This window comes from Phacochoerus africanus, chromosome 8 (genome assembly GCF_016906955.1).
Source record: "Phacochoerus africanus isolate WHEZ1 chromosome 8, ROS_Pafr_v1, whole genome shotgun sequence".
NCBI lineage: Eukaryota > Metazoa > Chordata > Mammalia > Artiodactyla > Suidae > Phacochoerus > Phacochoerus africanus.
The window spans coordinates 41,410,278-41,427,063 of record NC_062551.1 but is presented as its reverse complement, the minus strand read 5'-3'; the positions used below and the strand labels follow the sequence as shown (position 1 = coordinate 41,427,063).

The window sequence follows — 16,786 nt, the reverse complement described above, 5'->3', positions numbered from 1 at the left end:
CCTTCCTAGTCTGGGGAGGAAACTTGGAGGCACCCCCACAACACACTCCCCGACCCCGGGACGGGCCCGGCAAAGTTTGCCGGGGAAAAAAATTGGGGGGAAGTGGCGGCGGCGGGTCCCGAGGGAGGAGCACGGGTGGCGCGGGGTCTGAGAGCAACCACCACCCACTCCGGCCCGCACCCACTTCCTACCCCGAGGGCGCCGGCGGCCGCGGGCCCTGGCATCCCCGGGGTACGCAGGCTGAAGCCCAGGATCCGAGCTAGGGGCTTGGGACGCGGCGGGTGGAAGAGGAGTGCAGCCCGGGAGGAGCAGCGAGGGGCGGTCAGGGGGCGAGGCCGGGTGGGGAAGTGGGGTGGGCGGGAGTAGCAAGCGCCCCGGGACGGGCTCGGCCCGGCCGGCGCCGCGCCCCTGCGTGCGCGCACCGGGCGGAGGCGGAGGGGCGGCACCCCCTCCCTGGACTGGGCGGGGGTCCTAGACAGGCCCGGGGCCGGGAGCTGGGGCGCCGCGCCCCCGCGGGCTGGCGAGTGACACGATCATCTCCTTTTCCTTTAAGCTTGCCTGTTGCCGACGCCGCCGCTCCAGCCGCGCCGCGGGCAGAAGACTGGACCGCTGAGCCCCGGGCCGCGGCGGCGGCTGAGCGCACCCCCGATGCCGTGACCCCCTGCCCGGGGGCGGGGGCCCGGGCTTCGCTGGCCGGGGCCGCTCCCGCGCTCCTCCTCCCACCCTTCTCCCCGCCTTCTCCCCCTCTCCCCGCCCCCCGGCCCCGAACCCGGCGCACCTCGTCTGGGGACGGGGCGGGGGGGGGGGCAGGGCTGCCGCTCCTCCCCGCCCCCTCCTCCTCCGGCCTCTGGAGCGATTTGTCAAACTTCCCATTCCGCCGGCAGCGCGGTCCTCCTCCTCCTCCTCCTTCACCACCTCCTCCTCCTCTGCCTCCTCCTCCCCCCGCGCTCCTCCCTCCCCGCGCCTCCCTCGCCCGCCCTCCTTCTTCCCTCCGCACGTTCGGGGATCGCGGCGGAGCGCGGAGCGGGGGGGACGCGGAGAGCCGGGGCGCAGCAGCATCCTGCGGGCGGCCGCTCTCCGGGGGGGAGGCTGAGAGCCGGCCCGCCTGGCCCCCCCGCGGGCCCGCCGCCCCTCCCTCCCTCTCCTCAGCCCGGCAGCGGCGGCGGCGGCGGCGGCGGCGGCAGTGGCAGTCGCCGGAGGAGCATCATGCCGAGGAGGAAGCAGCAGGCGCCCCGGCGCGCAGCAGGTACGAGCGGCTTCCCCTTCCTCCTCTCCTCCGCCTCCTCTTCCTCTCCTCGCCCCGCGTCTCCAGCCGGCGGCGACCCCGCTCTTTGCCCGGCTCCTTGCCCCTCTTGCCACGGCCGCGCAGACTAACTCCGGGGCGCCAGGCTCGCTCGCCGCTTTCCTGTCTGGTGCGTGCGCCCGCCTCGCGGACCGGCGCCCCCCGGACGCCCCGTTGCGCTCTGCCCCCTTCCCTCTCGCACCCACTTCGGGAACCGCGCTCGCTCTCGGCGACCTGAGCCAGCCTGGGTCCCTGCCTCCTCAGCTCTCTGACCGCGAAGGGGATGGGAGGGAAGGAGCCCTCTTCTGTCTCTTGCTGTGGGGGGCGGGCGGGGTCACCTGAGTTCCCCGGGACACCTTCCGTGTCCTCCCGCGGCCGGCCAGCGGGGGACTGCCCGGTGTCTGCCGAGTGAAAAAGAGAGAGCAAGTGAGCGAGCCGGTCTCTCTGGCCACCCTTACTGCTAATCCGATTGATTCTTCATTTATTGGGCCCAAACCCGGCACAGCGGTGGAAACCAGAGCGCACAGGGTCTGGGTATTGTCAGATGACTGTCAAGTCGATGGTAGATGCTGGCGTTCCCTTTACCCCGGTTTGTTTTCCCTCACCCCCACCCCCTCCTTCCGCTGCTTCTCCCACCCTCATCCCATAACACTTAGTTCTGGGACGTGCTGGAGTACTCTCCCCCCCACACCACCACTTTTTTTTTTTTTTTTTTTGCCAGGAGTGTCAACTCCTGTTAAGACTGAGCCGATTTTTTTTTTCTTCCTCTCTAGAAAAAGCATCTTTGCAAACAAAACAAAACCCACACACATAACATTATTTTGCAATAATGTCATTTGGGGGCATGTTGCCTGAAAGAAGGGTTTCTGGCCCTTTGCCACCCTTGATTTGATGACTGATTGATCGCCCGTCATGCTGCTGCCTTTGATCTATTCATTCCCAATAAACATCAATAAATCACTCGAAATGGTGAGGCCAAGCTCTGTGACGTCACTAGGGCCTTGTCAGTGCAACTTCTGGGATTTGGGGCGGATTGCTGAGAGGACCACATATGGACGGGATGTATTTTGATATGAGTAACACTCAGATGTGCAGAGGTTCAGATGCTGCCTGAAAGGGAGGGTTAAGTGGAGGTTCATTTCTTTTTCTTTTTCTTTTTTTTTTTTTCTTTCTGTTCTTTTCTTTTGATGGAAGAAGGGAGGGTAGAGAGAACGGACAGGGCATATTGCCTTGGTGCCCTTCTTAGATGAAGGAAGCGTCCCCATGCTGAGTGCCTGGCGTAACAGTGGGGGTGGTGGCAATGGTCATTTCCATCATGTCAGCCAGCACTGCCAGTGGAACTGACACTGACTGCACTCTGAACTTGAGTCTTCTTACACGGGGTCACAGAGAGGGAATGCCATACTTTCTTCTCCCAGAAATGGGCTGTCCTGTGAGTGTCCTAAGAAGATCTTAGAAGAACACAGACTTGGTTTGGGGCATGTACTGCAGATTTTGCTCGCTGCCGTTCCGTGACAGTCAAATTGAGAAAGTTTGAAAATCCCCGTCGTGGTTGTAGGGAGGGTTCTGCCTCTCCGTTCACCTCCTGGCTGGTGCTTTTTGCCCATCCTACCTTCTACTTTAAATTCCAAGCTCAAGCAATGAGCTTATCTACCCAAAATAAACTCTAAAAGTTTGGAGGACTCCTTCACAAAGTTGGGCAGTAGGAGTGTCTTGGGCTGCTTCCAGTCTTTGAAATTTTTTTTCTTTCCTTCTTGGATGCACATTTGAAGGTATCTGTGTGCTTCAATCAAATGAACCATATGTGATTACATCTTTACATTTGGTTTAGAACTCTCTCCGCCGTTGCTTCATCTTTTCTCTTCCACCTTGCCAATCCGAGACTCTTATTTGATAACTTTCTGCTAAAAATATGAGAGGAGGAGGAAAGGTGCTATTGGTTTTATTTTATTTTGAAAGCAACCTGTTCACTAACCTTTTTGCACCTTTTCAAAAACCAGCCAGGGAATCTCAGGTCAGTGAAGAAATATTCATTATATAAAAACTTGACTGCACGACTAATAGGAGATGGAAGAATGGTTTTGCTCTATCAAAATGACCCGTCAAAACGACTTTGTTTCATATTTGATTTAATTGTCTCTCTCCTGACAGGCACATTCATCAATAGCTTAATGGTCAATCAGAAGTTGGCAGCGTGAGTGCTTTCTTTCTTTCCCATACCCTGGTTTTGGATTTACTTTATCAGAATGCCTCTGCCTAATGGACGTGTGGAGGAGGGGGTGGAGAATGTCTGAAGGGCTACTTATTTAAGGAGAGTGGAGGAATAAAAAAAAAAAAAAAAAAAACCCTCCACACTGAGGCTGGTGATAAGTATGCACAGGCCAGTAAGTGCACTGCATGAGTTTGTTTGTTCGTTTGGATGGACACGAAACTTCCCTTTTTTTTTTTTTCTTCCCCTCCCTTTTCAGTTCTCCCAGCTGCAAGTTATAAGGTTCATGCCTGCTTTTGTGGCAGACTGGGAGTGATGACAAATTGATTGCTTTGTACTGATAGAGAGGGGGAAAAAGAAAGATGTCTGCTGATTGGTAACTGGAAATCCAGTCCCCAGCAACCTTGAGAATACTCGAGAATTTTTTTTCCCCTCCAAACTGAAAGGTCCGCTCAGCCATAAAAAAAGAAAAGTTGTTTTGCCAGCTTCATTAGTGTTCACCTAATTAGCTGTAAACCTGATGGATTCCTGACAGCTTTAATGATTGGAGATGACAAGCTCGACGCAGTGTCATCCAGCAGAATTAGGTTTGCAGCTAGTTTGATGTAATCAAGTTGATATTACACAGTCCTGGCTGCCTTTAGTTGTGCATTAACTCAATTTTCTGCTGCAGGTGACAAATGGGCTTTGGTACCTGGATAATCATGTCATAGGAATTAGGGCCCTTTTAATGGTCTGGGGTAGAATAACAACCACAAAGGGCTGAGAGCTGGGGAGACGGTGCAGACATAGCACACAGGTGCACACAGTTTTTATATCTAGGCCAAATGTAACACTGCTCTCCAGAAGGCCAAAGCAGGCTCCAAGAATCCCTGAAAAGACGTATTTCTGTTCTTTCGGATTTTCTGGTTTTGATAGAAATTATGCATGGCTTAGTGTCTTTTTTCGAAGAGAGAAGAGAAATTTCTTTACCTGCCAAAGAGAAACCTGGGCAGGAGTTTCCTTTCTCCAGGCGTGTAATTTCCAGGGGCGGTGCATTTGTGCTAGACAGATGTTGTTGCCTGTAGAAGCTCAGAGGAGCGGGGTTACAGAGGCCAGTGTTCTTCGGGCAAAACCACCATTATTCCTTTTTTAAAATACGACTCTCTTCTGTTGCCTAGCATTTTTTGGTAAACAAGTATTTTTTGAGAATACCAGAAAAGACCTTTGAGCAGTACCTAGTAGCAGGTAACCTTTTATTCATTCATATTCATTGTCGGGAAGAAACTGTAACATCATAAAGCGCTATTGCCTGAACTCCCCCCCCCAAAAAAAAGTCCCGTGCTCAGGAACTTGACACTGACCCTCCGAGTTTCATTGGGTGAAAGAAAATAACCTTCCCTAGAGTTCTCAGGTAGTCGAGGTGTCAAGGTGAACCTTCAAGCATCTTGACTTCTGTCAAAGTGGTTTGGACCCCAGAGGGACCTGCTGGTGTAACAGATCACCATGGGTCCCCAAGTGGGGACACTGCTTGTGGCAGCGAGGTGTGGGGGTTTTACTTTGCCACTGGACATGGGCAGACTTAAAGATGGCACACCTGGTGGAGTCCAAGTGATGCCATTTGAGCCTTCCCAGGTCCCCACCACATATTGGACGAGCTTTTTTCTCTCTGGGAAGCACATGGAGCATTCAGGAAAGCATTTCGGCATCAGCCTGGGGAATGTATCTGCTCTCAAACCTTCCACCCGTCTTTCCTTTGGACAGACTTTGTCCCCTGTATTAAGGGGACCAAATGACTGGTTTGCATTGCTCTCTGATTTCCTCCCCCCCGCCCCCTCCACCTTTTCCTGCAAAATGAAAGGAACCATGTAAATTCTAAAGAAGAAAAATCAGGAAGATGAAGGAGAAAAACAGAGGGCAGGAGGCCAGGCTCTTCCTCTGGACTGCCACACAGGGGAGGGAATCTTCCAGAATCAGCTGCTGTGCCCCCATTATCTTGACAACTGTCAGTTAGGGCTTCAGTGCTCTCCAGGGCCACCCTTGATTGTGAGCGGTTGATGTTGTCATTTTGTTCTCCGTTTTGCCTTGAGCGCGCTCATAAACGGGAGCCAGATAGTCAATAACTGATGTATCAGCAGTTTTCCCCCACATTGCCTCACCAGTCTGCATTTTCCCTCTTTTTTTACTAAAGATTGTTTTGTAAAGTGATTAGAATGAAAGGTGACTGCTCAGGGCCGTGGGAAATGCCGTGAAACCCAGGTGAGTTCCCAGAATGAGAGCCCTGTGTTTCCCCGCCTTCCATGCCTAGATTTCTGGAAAGAGAAGGAGGATCACTTTCTGGAGGGCCAAGGGCCCGGCTCTTTTCAGGGGGCTTCCCCCCCCCCCCCCCTGCGGCGGCAGCAGCAGCGTCTGGTGGAGCCAGGCTGGGGCGAGGGCTGCTGCGGATGCAGGCGGGGAACGCAGCCGAGAGCTGATGGAGAGACCTGGTCCTGGTGCCCCACAGCCACGTTTCATGCAGTAACGGGAGCAGGCCACAGTTATGCCGAGCACAGTTTGGGAGGCTTTCCTGCTGGCCCATTTTTATTCCTGCCTGTCACCGGACAGACTATAAAAATAGCTTTCGTCTTGTAGTAAAGAGCAAAAAAAAAAAAAAATAGTAAGGTGTGTGTCTAACTTCCGCGTTAGTGTGCAGACCAGGTTAGGGAGACAGGCCTTTGAAAGAAGCTGTTTTGTGACACCTCTGTAGCATCACCCCACAGCTTGTGTAGGGAAGCAGGACAGATCAGAACAGTGGTAATGCTCCCCCGGACTTTCTCAGGTGTTCTCTGTGTGTGTGTGTGTGTGTGTGTGTGTGTCTGTGTGTCTGTGTGTGTGCGTGCAAGCACGTTCTAGTTATGCTCCAAATTGTGGTTTCTCTGTCTGAAGTTAAAAATGAAAGGTGAATACAATATATTGTATTTGGTAACAATGATATGGACTGGTACATCGAGACAGATAATATGCAGTTGTAATTAGACTCAATAGACAGGCAGTCATTTTTAAATTCTTTTGACACATGCATAAAATAGTCATATAATAAGATAAGATGACAATTTTATGTTAGGTTGATAAAGTGTCCTGATACATGCATTTAAATGTCTGTAAGCCTTTAAAAAAAAAATCCAGACAGATTAATTCTAGTTTCCAGTATTTGCAGTTCGTCATTAAATTAATTTTCAAATCCCACTAAACAATGGCTATGAATATGGTTGTTTTTTTTTTTTCCCCTTTTCTGGATTCTTTTACCTCAGTTGTAAGGAACAGAGCCATAGATTTGGTAGCTTTCTTTTATTTTTCAACACTTGTAAACATTTATGTTAGACACGGGTGTCAAAATTCAGGTTCCTGTTTGTTACTAGAAGGATGCTGTGCATTTTTGGAAGTGGAGAAAAAAAAAGCAGTGGTAGAACCTAATCTGCCTATGACCCGTGGCCTGCACAACTGTCATACTCCCGGTTTAGGAATCTTTATTGGAAAGACTACATAGTGTCCTTGACCAAATATTGAATATTTTATAAGCCCCATTTAAAGACGACGACGTTTCGAGCACATGCACTTGATTTGATCAGCCCTTAGATTCTTGGGCTTAATCACTTTCGGTTCTGTAAATTATTTTAGTATTTCCACAAGAGTGGCCCAAGAGATGTATTGGGGGCAAGGAGGGGGAAGCCTGTCTCTAAAGGTCACGTTACCTGGGTCCCCTGGCCTTTTCCACCAGCGCCTTCCCGAATTTTCTCCAAGTGTGCGAAGGTGTGGCTCTGGAAGAATAATTTACATTGTTTGGGCTTAATGATAAATTATTAATTCGTCCTGTCAGGACACATGTTATTAATTATGACTGTGTTTTCTTCATCCAGAACAGCTGTTGGGGCAACAGCGTAAGTTCAGATTGTCTTCGAGGGGGAGAGCGCCAGAGCAAGGAACTTACCAACTCCTTGTCATCATCTTCCTGATCCCCTTGCTTTGGGAATAAAGGATTGCAGGGGGCGGAGGGAAGGGGAGAGCGCAAGGATTAATTCTTGACCAAGGTGGGTCCTGGCAAATGCTCACTTAAGGGACCTTTTTAAAAAGCAGGCCCGACGCAAACGATGCTCCAAGTCCAGGTGGGATGCTGAGGTCGTACCTGCGTCCTTCTGCCGCCTGGTTGCGAACTGGCTGGCTGCTCTCTCCGTTCTGCCCCTTCGTCCTCTTGTTGTCATCCTCCTCTTGGGTAGACCAGAAGGTCGTGTTCCCAAGTTCATGGTAGCGGAAAGCACAATCCTCTCAAGGCCTATTTGTCCCCCAAACTGGAACCCATCCCTTGGAGAGCAGAGGGCTGTATGGGGATGTCCGTGAAATGACTCCAGTGCAGCTACTTTTGATTTTTCCATCCCTATCATTAAATCGAGTCCTATGTCTTCAGTTTCCTCTGAGTTCTTTGAGAAATGCATGTTGCATAAAATAGGCAATTTTTAATGAACAATTTAATGTAAATGGGTTTTGAATTTAAATTAATATTAATGAAGCCTTGAGTGAATTTATTTTGCATACGTAAAGACTTGTAAGTCTTTCACTCATGTGCTTTCTCCTTTATGTAGTAACATTGGTTGGGTGGATTAACCAGCGCCTTCTCAAGATTTACACTTAAAACATGAAATTGATTTCATGTGTCCAAGAGTGCCAACATATTATTAGGCAAAAGGGTTACTTCATTTGAAGAAAAGAGACCTCATTTCCCACGAAAGCGCTGGCTCTCCACAGCCCTGCCCTTCCTAAAGGCTGCCGTGGGTTTGGCATCGCTGCCGGGGGTGTGTGGGGGGGGAATACACACCAACAATAGTGACTACAATCAAGACGTTGTCTTTCTTTGGCTTACCTCTAATGCATTATGTATCCTGGGATGATGGGAAGTTCTGTAATTAATTCTGTTAGATGTAATTGCTATAATCACTTTGATGCTACACATAATAAAGGTGATACGGTAAGCACATAAAAAATATAAACACCTTATTGTACCACCACGGCTCCCATTCATTCCTTCTCTCGCCAAGTCTGGCTGATAGACAGGTGGTCTCACCTGTTTTTCGATCAGAGGTGACCACTCCTCCGACCTGTGTTCACGGATGTCCCAAAGGAGAGCCAGGGAGTGGAAGGGATGGGCCTGGGCCTGAAGGGATCTCCAAGCTGGTTGCCTAGCGGTCTGAAGTCCCTTTCCCTGAAAGATGTGGCTCATAAGAAAAGGTGACCGTTCGCTTCTCAAGGGGAGGGAGGTGAACACTGCAGAAGGCGTTGTGGGACAGAGGAAGAGGTGCGGGAGTGGACGGGGAGCTTGGGGAAGAGGTTCAGATCACAGGATGTGCTGCTTTAGTGGGTTTTCGCATCCTCAGAGTGTGGGATTATGGGAAGTGCCCTGGTGTGTGTGTGTGTGTGTGTGTGTGTGTGTGTGTGTAACAGAACACAGGATTGTGTGCTTATAGGTAACCAGAGAAAGCCACCTTTCTGGTGCAGTGCAAAAGGGAAATCAGTACAGAAGATATGCACTATTATTATCAATATCATTCTTCTTCTTCTTATGCACTTTTCATGGGGGTGTCTGAGGACCTTGCCTAACTGTTGCACGACCCGGAGTTGTCCGATGGTGCCTGTTGGACAGACACCTGAGTGACGTTTGAGGGCTCCTCCCATGCCGCGCTGGACCAGACCTGTCCTGGATCCAGGCCACCGCAGGACACCCCAAGCCCCCAATTCTTGTGGGATATTTCCAAACACATGTCCGTGGTTCTCTGCCACTGCAGCTTGCAGGAGGCTGAGAAGGTGGCAGAGAGGACCCTCGGTGTGTAATTTTCTCCCCGTGGATCCATCATCCGCCGCACCCTGTCCCGTCTCCTGCAGAGGTCAAGAGGTGCCATGACCCAGTGTTGGCCTGACCAGGACGCGCGTGGTTCGCGTGTACGTTTTATCTTTTCAGGGTGTTGCAAGCGACCAAGTCTGTCCATCAGGCACGCATGGCAATAAAACGAGAGAAAGGGTATGTGAGAGAAGGGCCTGCCTCTGCTTCTCTGGGGGAAGCCAAAGGTGGTTTCAGATGGTGGTGAGATGCAGTGACCGCACTGGCTCCCCAGCATGGTACCCAAGGCCCCGGGGAGCTGGGTCTGGCCCTGGCTGCAGCCCGGGCAGGGACAACATCAGACTGGGCAGGGACAAGAAGTCCCCTGGGGACCTAGGCTCCCCGCCTGCCAGGTGAGCAGTGCCCGAGGAGAGGGTCCTGGGGTCTGGGCCTTGGCTGCAGACAGACAGCCAGCAGCCCTCCTGCGGTGACGTGGGGCTGGTTTTGATGGCGAAGAGGATAAAAGGTCTGAGAACTCCATAGGCCCCTGTAATCAGGGCCAGCGCTGACATCCTTCTCAAGTTTGACAGCTTCTTCCTTTTCTCTCCTCACCGCCAAGCCTTTCTCAACTGCACGTCCCGCCCTCCTCCTCTCCCCTCCCTCCCTTGCCCGCCGCCCACCCCTTCCCCTCAGCCGTCTCCTCCTTTCTGTGTGTGTGTGTGTGTGTGTGTGTGTGTGTGTGTGTCTCTCTCTTGTTTCATGTTCTTGATCAGTCTCAGATGCCGGGAATTATTTTTTTTCAGGCGGGAGGGGGAGTGTTGCTTTAGGTTTGTGGGTTGGGCAGGTGTGAGAGGAAGTCTGTGTTTTTTTTTTTTTTTTTTTGTACTGTAGGCCTGTTGCTAATTAATGTTCCTCCATAAGATTCTGTCGGAGTTGAGTAATGTTTTTGATCTTTATGCCTGATAACTGCATACTTAATGAGATTTCAAAGCTGTGAGTGCAGCTCCCTACAATTATTGACAGATGCCTTTTCTTTGCCATTGGGTTCAGCTTCATAAATCCTCTTGCCGTAATGAGGTTCAGCAGTGCCACCCTGGCAGTGAGCTAATGAAAGGGGGGAGGGCGAAACGGCTCATGGCTGTCTGACACATTTTTTTCCTTTAAAATTTACTATGCAGATGTCAAGCTGCGGGACGATTACTTCAAACATGCTAATTTTTATCTGGCTTTTGTGTCAGCCCTTTGCCATGAAAAAATAAATAAATAAAAGGACTACCTTTCCTCCCCTTCCTTTCTTTTTCTTTTTTTTTCCTCCCTCGTCCCGCCCCCCCCTCCCTCCGCAAAGTCACATCTTTAATAACCCGTGTGGCGTGTGACCGCTCAGGACGCTGACACTCGCGTGGCCTTTTGCAGGTATCCAGTGGCCGACCCGTGGTGGGTTTTTTTTTTCTTTTTTTCTTTTTTTCTTTTTTCTTTTTTTTTTTTTCCCTTTCCCTCCCTCCCTCGCCATCCATCGGAAGGGCAGGGGGAGGATAAAGTGTGAATTTCCCCAGGCCTCCCATCAGCCTGCCCTAAGTATGCACTTGAAACGTCGGAGAATTCATTTCAGAGTTCTGAAACTCGATCCCGGGGAAGAGCTGCACCATGCCAAAGAGTCGATTTCCTTTTCAGCGGAGTCATACATCACTGACCCACCCTTCCCTCCTGACAGAATGACATATGTCATTTATCATATGGGCCCCAGCCAGACACAACGGGGAGGGGAGGGAAGCTCGGTGCCTGTGATGCCGCCTCCTCCTCCTCCTCCTCCTCCTCCTCCTCCTCCTCCTCCTCCTCTTCCTCCTCCTCCCACTGTACACAGTACCGCTGGCTTGCAGAGAGAGCACTGCTGATTTGGCGAGAGGGAGGAGAGGCAGGGGCAGGCGGAGGGGGTGCGGAGAGCCTGCTTCGTATGGATGGCTGGGTGTGTGGTGTGGCGGGCCCGAGATTGGCAGAGGCACCGGCGAGGTTATGTTCTTTCCTATGATCTGTGCCACTCCCTGCTCAGCCTCTGAGGCTCTTCTGACTCCCCCCCTCCGCACCCCCCCCACATTGCTTTTCTCTTTTCCCTTCTTCTTCTTCTTCTTTTTTTCATTTAATAGTGAAGGGTTAAAAAAAAAAAAAAAAGGCGCAGCCAGGGCTGACAGGTATCATTCAGCCGCCCTGGCTTGTGAGGGGTGGTATAAATGAATCTCAGGGCCCCTGGCTTCACATGATTCAAACATGCGTTATTGAAGATGGATGTTCCTTAAAAAAAGATTGATGGTGGATGCTGGGCTTAGGGTGCCATTTATCATTTTGAATATTATTTAGACTTGCCGTGTAAACCTGTAACTTGAGAGTTGGACGAGCTGGGGCAGGGTAGGGGCCTGGGAGTGTGTGTGTGTGTGTGTGTGTGTGTTTCCATTGATCGGCCTTGGATTATCATTGCTGCTGACCAGACACGGGTCCTCCCCTTTACAAGATAGAAGACACCCCGCCCATCAAGGGGGGATGGTTGAATTTTGAATAATTTCCAAGGACACAGGGAAAAAGGAAGTATCTGTGATTTACACGAAAGCTCACAGGCAACTTCTCTCTCTTCTTCCTCTCTCTCTTCCCCAACAGAGGCAGTCACGTATGAAACATTAAAATATAAACAGAGCCGTAGTAGCCGAAGCCAGGACCCTTGTCTGATTTTTTAAACTCTGGGACATGCCTTTAAAAAAAAAAATCTGTATCTGAAATGCTGAGCACAATATAGCTATTCAAAAAAAAAAAAAAAATGCCGGTTGGCTTGCTTAGCAGTGTGAGAAGGAAGAAGCAGACTTCCATGTCCCAGGAATTTTTCAGATAAAAAAATGATCTGTGGCGGCTCCCTGCCCCGGCTCCCAGCAGCCTCCTCCCCTTTTGTGAGTGCCCTCTGTCCCCTCTGCAGGCCCCAGCAGACCCCTGCCGGGACTGATGTGGACAGCTGTTTCCAGACCCCACCGGCTCATCACTTCTGGTTCCTTTGCACCCTGAGCTCTGCTCCGGGACACCCCCACCTACTGGAAGTACTTAGGGCCGCAGCCCAGCTGCTGGAAGAATCAGCCAGGCCGAGCCTTTCTCTCCTGCTGCAGAGGCCTGCCACCCGGTTTCCCAGTGGAAAAAGGGAAGCAGAAACGGCTGGCCTTCCTGCTCATCTCCTCCACGAGGAGAGCCCCGATAGTGCAAATTTAATTGTCAGGCATTCTATTAAATATGTGACTTTATTTGGGTCTGCTAATTACATTTAGGGCTTCTTGTATGACTTAGAGTGTGGACATTAATTTTAAAAAATGATGGGACGGAAAGGGAGCCCGGGATCGTTTTTTTGTTTTGTTTTGTTTTCTTTTTTCTTTCTTTCTTTCTTTCTTTTTTTTTTTTTTAATCCAAAGAAAGGAAAATCTAGAATTTGTCAAAGGGCTGCCCATTCATACCTTGCTGCTGCTTGGACAAACTTTGCCCTGACGGGTAAAACAGCCTGCATCATCTACCAGGAACAGGAAAGAAATGGGACTGTGATCTCTTTCCTCACCAACTCCAGGCAACTCCTGTGTGTGTGTGTGTGTGTTTATTTTGAAATAACTTTATTAGCAGCCTGGCACTCTGCACATGGGCTGACTTAGGATTCACTTTGGGTGTTGCCCCCAGTGCTGCCTCCCCCGCCTCCCCAAATCGGGGAGAAGCAGATTGATATCCTTTGTGGGTTCCTGGAAATTCACATCTGACGACCGAAAGATGATAGTGTTTCCTGCTGAGACTTCAAGGAAGAAAGCAAAACTTTGATCCTCTGTCCTTGCACTTGGGCCGCGTTGGAGGTAATTGGAGGACAAGTGCCAATTGGCAGGAACAATTGTAAACACCTTTGATACAAATGGCATCGTCCTATTTTTACTGATTAGAAAAAACTTTGCTATTAATAGGGGCAAAGTCCATTTCAGGTGTCATTGGTAAGGAACTGAATGCACTCATGGGAAGAAACCTTGTTTTGTTTTTTGTTCGCTTTTCTTCTTATCCCCTTTTCTCAGTTTTATGGCTGGAGACATGATTTATTGCAGCCATCCATCTTGGGGGCTCATCCATCACACCCAGGTTGCTAGGAGATTGTGGCAGCAGCTGTTTGCTCTGAATCAGACAGAAAAGTTGTCAATCATCAAAGGCAGGTGAATAGCATTAGAAACACGCTATTGTCAGACGGAATAATTAATCAAAGAGAGAAAAGATAATTAAAAAGATATGACCCTTGCAAGTACTTGCTCTGGGTTGCCTGGAAAAAAAAAAAAAAGAAAGAAAGAAAGAAAGAAAAACTGCCTAGTCTTTTCTAGACACTTAAGCAGCTGAGGGCTGATAAAATATGCACTCTGCAGTGCATAGTTTTTAATTAATTGAAAAAGGTTCAACATTCAAAGACGATGCTGGAGAAAAGTCCGATTATGAGCAGAAGTAATATTTATTGTTTGCATGAAGGGCTTGACACAGAGTTCTAACTTTCTGTCACACATCTCTGGCTTCCCTGGCTGGAGGAGGCAGGGGCTGGGGTCTTCAGGTAGCCTCCCAGCATCCTTGCTCTGATCCTCCCTAGCTGTCACACTGGACTCTTCAGGAGAGGCTCAGACCCGAGGACCTGGAGTAGAGCCCGCAAACCTGGACCACATGCTACTCCACAGTTCGTTGGGTCTGGAATAACTGAATTCCTTTGATCATAAGAATTTTTTTCTTTAAATGAAGATGGGAGATCTGAAAAACATGCCATGAAGTCTGCCTTCAGGGTCTAGAGTAGAGCACTGTTTCATTTCACCTGCCTGGGAGCAGGCTCTCAATGGAACACGCTCTAGGTTCCCGAGGGACGTTTGTACTCCTCCTCGGTGTGGCCCCAGGAAGCGCCCCAGTGACTCACATCCTGAGTGATCACCTGGCATCCCATTCTAAAGAGACTCCCCCCCCACTTAACTATCCAGACATCAATTTGGGGGGCTCATTTCAGTCACAAAAATATTCACAGATTAGGAAGTTCATCCTTGCCTTTTTGGAGGCTAAAATATCCTGGAGAAATTGGAAAACGTATTAGAGACTCGATAGAAAGTGGCGTATCTGGAGTTGCTTTTCAGTTAAATATGCTGCAAGCCCTGAAACAGATCTACTCTTTTATTTTTGGATACTATGCTTGATTTTCACACCATTCTCCTCCCAAAGAATAGCAGGACTTCTAAAATTAGCCGGAGGCAAAAAGGCTGGAATATTAGAATTCCTGAGACGGAAGAAAGCCACACTTTTTTTTTTTCGCTTCAATTGGGACACCGTTTTCAGGGTGCAGCAGATCAGAACACTGGGAGCTGCACTCCCCAGGCTCCCCGTGCAGGGCAGCACTGGGGATGCCATGCCCAGGATCCCAAGGGAGCCCCCAGAGGCTGCCCTCACAGCGTGATGTGCACCTCCTCCCTTGGGTACCTGGAAGCCCACTTAAGGGTGACACAGCCACCACTCTGACCTTTTGGTGAGAGAGAGAAAGAGAGAAATACTCCGATTAGAAAAAGCACCTGCCTCGATTGCCGGAGCCCCTTACAGACGTCTCACCTGCAGGAGTGTTGCTATTCAGCACTTGACCTCTAGGGGATGGATGACTTTGACTTCAAGTTACCGCTTGGGTCCTTGAGCTGATATCTTCTCTTTGGTGGCCTTTGGAGCCCTCGAGCCAAGTTGGGAGTTTCCTGACCACGTAGCAACTGTCCCTTCAGGTTGGCCCTTCTCTTGGGCAGTGCTTTGCCCTCACCCCATCAGGAGCTGTGCTGCTGGAGAACCAGCAGTGCCGGTGGATGGGGGGGCTTGAGAGCTTGGGCTCGGCGGCTTACGGAATTCAGGGAGTCAAGAGGCCCTTCTGTCCCCCGTCCACGCTGGCTGTTTGGAGATGGACCGTGGGGCTAGTTCCTTTAGACCCTCAAAGAGAAATTCTTGTGGTTGCTCCTCTCCCCTTTCCAAATAACCGCTGAGCAAGCAGGTTGCCGAGTGTCCGCCGGAGCAGTTCCAAACTGTGGCGGCTCCTCTGGGAAGGGCAGAGGAAGTGCATTCCCAGCGAGTCCTCTATGGTAGATCTATGCATTTACAGATAATAACTATCCACCCTTAGTGCTGGTGACATCAGATTGAAATTTGTTTCCCCTTAAAAAAAAGGGGGGGGGGAATAAAACCCAGGGGGAAAAGGGGAAAGACTTTTAAGTTTGGGGAGGTGGGTGCAGGTCATTTTCTTTTGTGGCTTCTGGTCCTCTCTCGGGGAACCCTTAGCATCTGTTGAACGGATTCGCAAAAGAAATGAGAGACAGAGAGAGGGGGACCGAAGGGAAAGGTGGGCCGGTGACTCTTTAGAGGTTTTGGTTTTGTGAGTGTGCGTGTTGACCAGGATTTCAGCATCTCTGTCCCAGGATTAGGAGTTCCACGACGAGGGAGGGGGCCCAGACAGGGCTGTCACCAAGGCTGTGCCAGGTTAGAGGGCCAGGCTCAGAGGTGCAGGGGAGGGCTGCCCTGACCCGCACGCCAACTTGATATTTGAGCGTTTTATCTAAGTGATAGGCATTTCCTTCTCTGGTTCCATGAGACAAGGTTACCTGGAAGTCATTTTGGGTTTTCCCAGCTCAGAGCCCTCACCCCGCCGGCTCTGCCCGAAGCCTTAGGACGCCACATGTAGAAAGCAAAGCGCACATTACCCAGTGTGACTCCGTGGCGGTAAAGACATTTTGCAACACTTAAAAGACCTGCAAACTGCCTCAGATGCGGTCCTTCCTACTCATCTGCCCAAGGAAGAGCTTTTGAAAGGGGGCGAGGATTCCGATTTGGGAGAGAAGATGGAGTTCCCAGGGGTTTTCCTGCAGCGAAATGTTCCCTCTCTTGACATCCCATTTCCTGCCTTTGTTTTTGCTCTGGGCCTGGAGTGAAATGGCTCTTTCATATATATTAGTTAGCGAATACTCCGGTGCTGTAATATATGAGGCTGCAGTGGTGTTATTTTCTCTTGCTTTTCTGTATAAAATAGTAAGGCAGCACGGACACTCAGCGACGTGCCTGAGGTTCCTACCGAGGTGGTTAGGTGAATAAGTAATAGAACAAACACGTAGTCAGCTGGGCAAAGGAAAATAAATAAAATAACAGCGTGTTCTTGGTTCTGAGAGCCCTGCAACATGAGCTTGTTCAAATTGGGTCCTGGAGGTCCAGACTTTCTGATGAAGTGTGGGTGGGGAGGGAGAAAGGTATTATTTGGGAAACACATGTACTCCTTCCTTGCGAAAGAAGGGAAGTATTTAACATTTCTCCAAGGAAAACATCTTTCATTACTTGACGTGTTCTGTGGTAATGATTTTTCAGTTCAACAAACAAGTACTTATTAGCCTTCGTGCAGGAACCTGGCCGAGGCGGATGGCAGGACCATTTTTAACGGGAA

General features: G+C 50.3%; 1 protein-coding gene across 1 annotated transcript in view; it reads left to right on the top strand.

The window, feature by feature from the left end:
* Window positions 1–953: 953 nt before the first annotated feature.
* TSHZ3 (teashirt zinc finger homeobox 3) overlaps window positions 954–16,786 on the top strand; it is a 78,990-nt gene continuing 63,157 nt past the window's right edge. Inside the window, exon 1 of the mRNA XM_047791896.1 lies at window positions 954–1,246. Coding sequence (XP_047647852.1) covers window positions 1,207–1,246 — 40 coding nt within the window. The 5' untranslated portion in view covers window positions 954–1,206. The remainder of the gene's footprint in view (window positions 1,247–16,786) is intronic.